At 39.5% G+C, this 3,227-nt stretch overlaps 1 protein-coding gene across 1 annotated transcript; it reads left to right on the top strand.

Moving 5' to 3' along the window:
• Positions 1-503: 503 nt before the first annotated feature.
• LOC112182684 (heat shock cognate 70 kDa protein) lies at positions 504-2,800 on the top strand. The gene is made up of 2 exons (XM_024321200.2): positions 504-754; positions 1,247-2,800. The coding sequence occupies exons 1-2, from the start codon at positions 547-549 to the stop codon at positions 2,593-2,595; spliced, it is 1,557 nt and encodes a 518-aa protein (XP_024176968.1). The 5' UTR covers positions 504-546; the 3' UTR covers positions 2,596-2,800.
• Positions 2,801-3,227: the final 427 nt, after the last annotated feature.

Below are 3,227 nucleotides of genomic sequence, written 5' to 3' on the forward strand. Positions count from 1 at the left end.
CAATCCGCCATTAATATCAAACCGGCCCTCCACGGTGTTAGATAGATCTAAAATCTTCATTGAAGGAAACTTCCACAAACAAATAAGAACAATTTTAGAAGTGATTGCATATACTCTCTCTTCTTCATGACCTTGTAAGCGTTCCCCCAAGGATTTGCGTCCATAAAGTACCTAGCATCTTCACAAAAATTTCTTTGCAATAACAAAATATTTATTTGAATAAGCAAACCCCAATCATTTTTATATGATATCCTCTACTATTGTAGATTATTCTTTTGGCCGGACAAATACTTTTGTAGTTTTTTTTTTGTGTTAGTATATCCTATGTCCTTTCTAATATAGTAATACTAAATTCCAAGACGGCTATTTGGCTACTCTGTTGTGTTTTTCTTTTGGTTTGAATATTCCGGGTGCAGCCGTGCCGTTTCGATCGACCACAATGTTATGTCTTTGCAATCTTCTTCATTCTATTAATTCTTGTCCCAGTACCTTCTTCCTCTTTTCTTTTTTTTGAAAGGCTTGTCCTAGTACTTATTATAGCTGAGAATGGCAGGAGAAGGCCACGCAATTGGAATTGATCTGGGGACAACTTACTCATGTGTAGCAGTGTGGGAGTACGATCATGTAGAAATAATAGTGAACGATCAGGGCAACAGGACTACTCCATCCTACGTTGCCTTCTCTGATGCCGAGCAAATGGCAGGTGATATGGCATTTAACCAAGTCATGAGAAACCCAACCAACTCAATCTATGGTATGTTTATCTATCTTCCCAAATCCAACATATGTATACATACATACACATATATTAGCTGGTATTCCAGTAATTGCTCACTCATCAATTATTCCTATGTGCTCGAGTGTTGACTTTTCTGGTTTAACTCTGTTCTATTTTTTCTTCCATTTGCTTCTTTTTAATTCCCCCACTATTTCTGCTTGAGCCAGTTATCTATAAGGGAAATTCTCTATGATTGGGCTATTAGGAGATTGAACGATTTGTTTTGATATCCATTTTTGTGTTCTGCCAACAGGGTGTATTGCTCTATTGGTTAAGAAAGAGTTAACATACTCAACTCTAGCTATCAATTATATAGTTCACATACTTTTCAAGAGCATATGGTCTGTGAAAGTGGAGATATAGTAGAACTTGGCTATATCAAGGATTCGATCTCCTCTAATATAACAAGAAAAAAAAAAATCATTTCATGATAGCTAATTAATTACTAAGCTCACCATCAATTTGCAGATGCAAAAAGATTAATAGGTAGAAAATTCAGTGACACGTCGGTTCAAACTGATTTGAAGTTATGGCCATTCAAGGTCATTGAAGGACCTGCTGACAAACCCATGATTGTGGTTAGTCACAAGGCTCAAGAGAAACAATTTGCTGCTGAAGACATCTCTTCCATTATGCTTGGAAAGATGAGAGAGGTTGCTGAGGCTTACCTGGGATCACCAGTAAGGAATGCGGTCATCACTGTCCCTGCGAACTTCAATGACTCACAACGTCAGGCTACAAAAAGTGCCGGCATCACTGCTGGCCTAAATGTGTTGCGTATTATCAATGAACCAACCGCAGCGGCTATTGCTTATGGCATTGACAAGAAGGCTGGTTGGTATAGCAAGAGAACAGTGATGATATTTGATTTGGGCGGTGGTACTTTAGATGTGTCACTGCTTACCATTGGTGATGGTGTCTTCGAAGTGAAGGCTACGGCCGGAGACACTCATCTTGGAGGTGAAGATTTTGATGGCAAAATGGTCAACTACTGTGTTCAGGAATTCAAGAGGAAGCATGGTTTGGATGTTAGTAAGAACTTCAAAGCTCTTAGGAGGCTCAGAAATGCTTGCGAGAAGGCAAAGAGGAGACTCTCTTCAGCTATGACGACTGAATTTGAAATCGAGTGTTTGGCGCAGGGTACTGATTTCTACATAACTATCACTCGTGCCAAATTCGAACAACTGAACATTGATTTCTTCAAAAAATGTATGGTGCCTGTAAAGAAGTGTTTGAAAGATGCTAACATGGATATATCTAGTGTCCAGGATGTTGTTCTTGCTGGAGGTTCTTCCAGGATACCCAAGGTACAGCAGCTTTTACAAGATGTGTTCCAGGGGAAGGAGCTTTGCAGGGGCCTTAATCCTGATGAGGCTATAGCATATGGTGCAGCTGTTCAAGCTGCTGTGTTGAGTGGGAAGGGGGATGAGAAGCTTCGAGATATCCGTCTTTTGGATGTCACCCCTCTATCACTTGGGGTAGAGATTGGTGACAATTGTATGAAAGTTGTGATTCCAAGAAATAGTCGAGTTCCTATCACGAAAAACACAACTAATAGGACTCTATATGACTATCAAACTTCTGCCAGGTTCCCCATTTTTGAGGGTGAGAGTGAAGACACCTCAAATAACAATTTTTTGGGTGATTTCACACTCTTTGGCATTCCTCAAGCTCCCAAGGGGGAAATTAAGTTTGATGTATGCTTTAGAATTGATGAAAATGGTATCTTGAATGTCTCTGCTAAGGACATGTCCACCGGCAAAGAGAGAGGAATTACAATCAACGGTCGCATGCAGAAGAACTTACGGAGGATTTGAGATTTGAGTTCAGAGAAACATATTAATGCGATCACATGGATGAACCCTGGTGTCGGTTGGAGAAGAATAATAAAGTTTGTGGAGTTACTCTGTTGATGGACTCGGGTACTTGGTTTTATACCACGAACTTGTACTATTTAATTTGTATTGTTGGTCAATCCAATTAAAGCTTTGCAAAAGCATAGCATGAAATCCATGATATTGAAAGGTTTTTTTTTTTTGGAACAGCGTCAATCCATTAATAACAAATGAAGATTACATTACAAAATAACTTACCCGAACAACTGAATTACGATTGAAATGAACCATGAAAGATTGTTCTAAAGTAAAAGATTAAAGCAGTCTAACATAATGCAACCCCAGAGTGAAGCTTTTAGTAACCAAGTAACCTTGACACTACCAGGGAAGCCTCCGAACGCAGTCAAGAGTCTTCCCCAATATTATTCACAATCCCAAAGGGCACAATGAAGCATAAACAAATGGTAGCTTAAAAACCTAAACAATGCTACATTAAAAAAAAAAAAACTAGAAGACTGAGCCCAAAACAAATCAGGCCCATCCCCTAACCCAGCAACACGGAAGCCTAAATTGAGGCCCAGCACACCACCCTTTGACCACGACCCAGCCAAGAC

The sequence above is a fragment of the Rosa chinensis genome, chromosome 1 (assembly GCF_002994745.2).
Source record: "Rosa chinensis cultivar Old Blush chromosome 1, RchiOBHm-V2, whole genome shotgun sequence".
Classification (NCBI taxonomy): Eukaryota; Viridiplantae; Streptophyta; class Magnoliopsida; order Rosales; family Rosaceae; genus Rosa; species Rosa chinensis.

Excerpts from the sequence above, each read along its gene's own strand:
- LOC112182684 (XM_024321200.2), top strand. The coding sequence starts at position 547 with ATGGCAGGAGAAGGCCACGCAATTGGAATTGATCTGGGGACAACTTAC. Across the intron at positions 755-1,246 it reads CCCAACCAACTCAATCTATG|ATGCAAAAAGATTAATAGGT; the intron begins GTATGTTTATCT and ends ATCAATTTGCAG.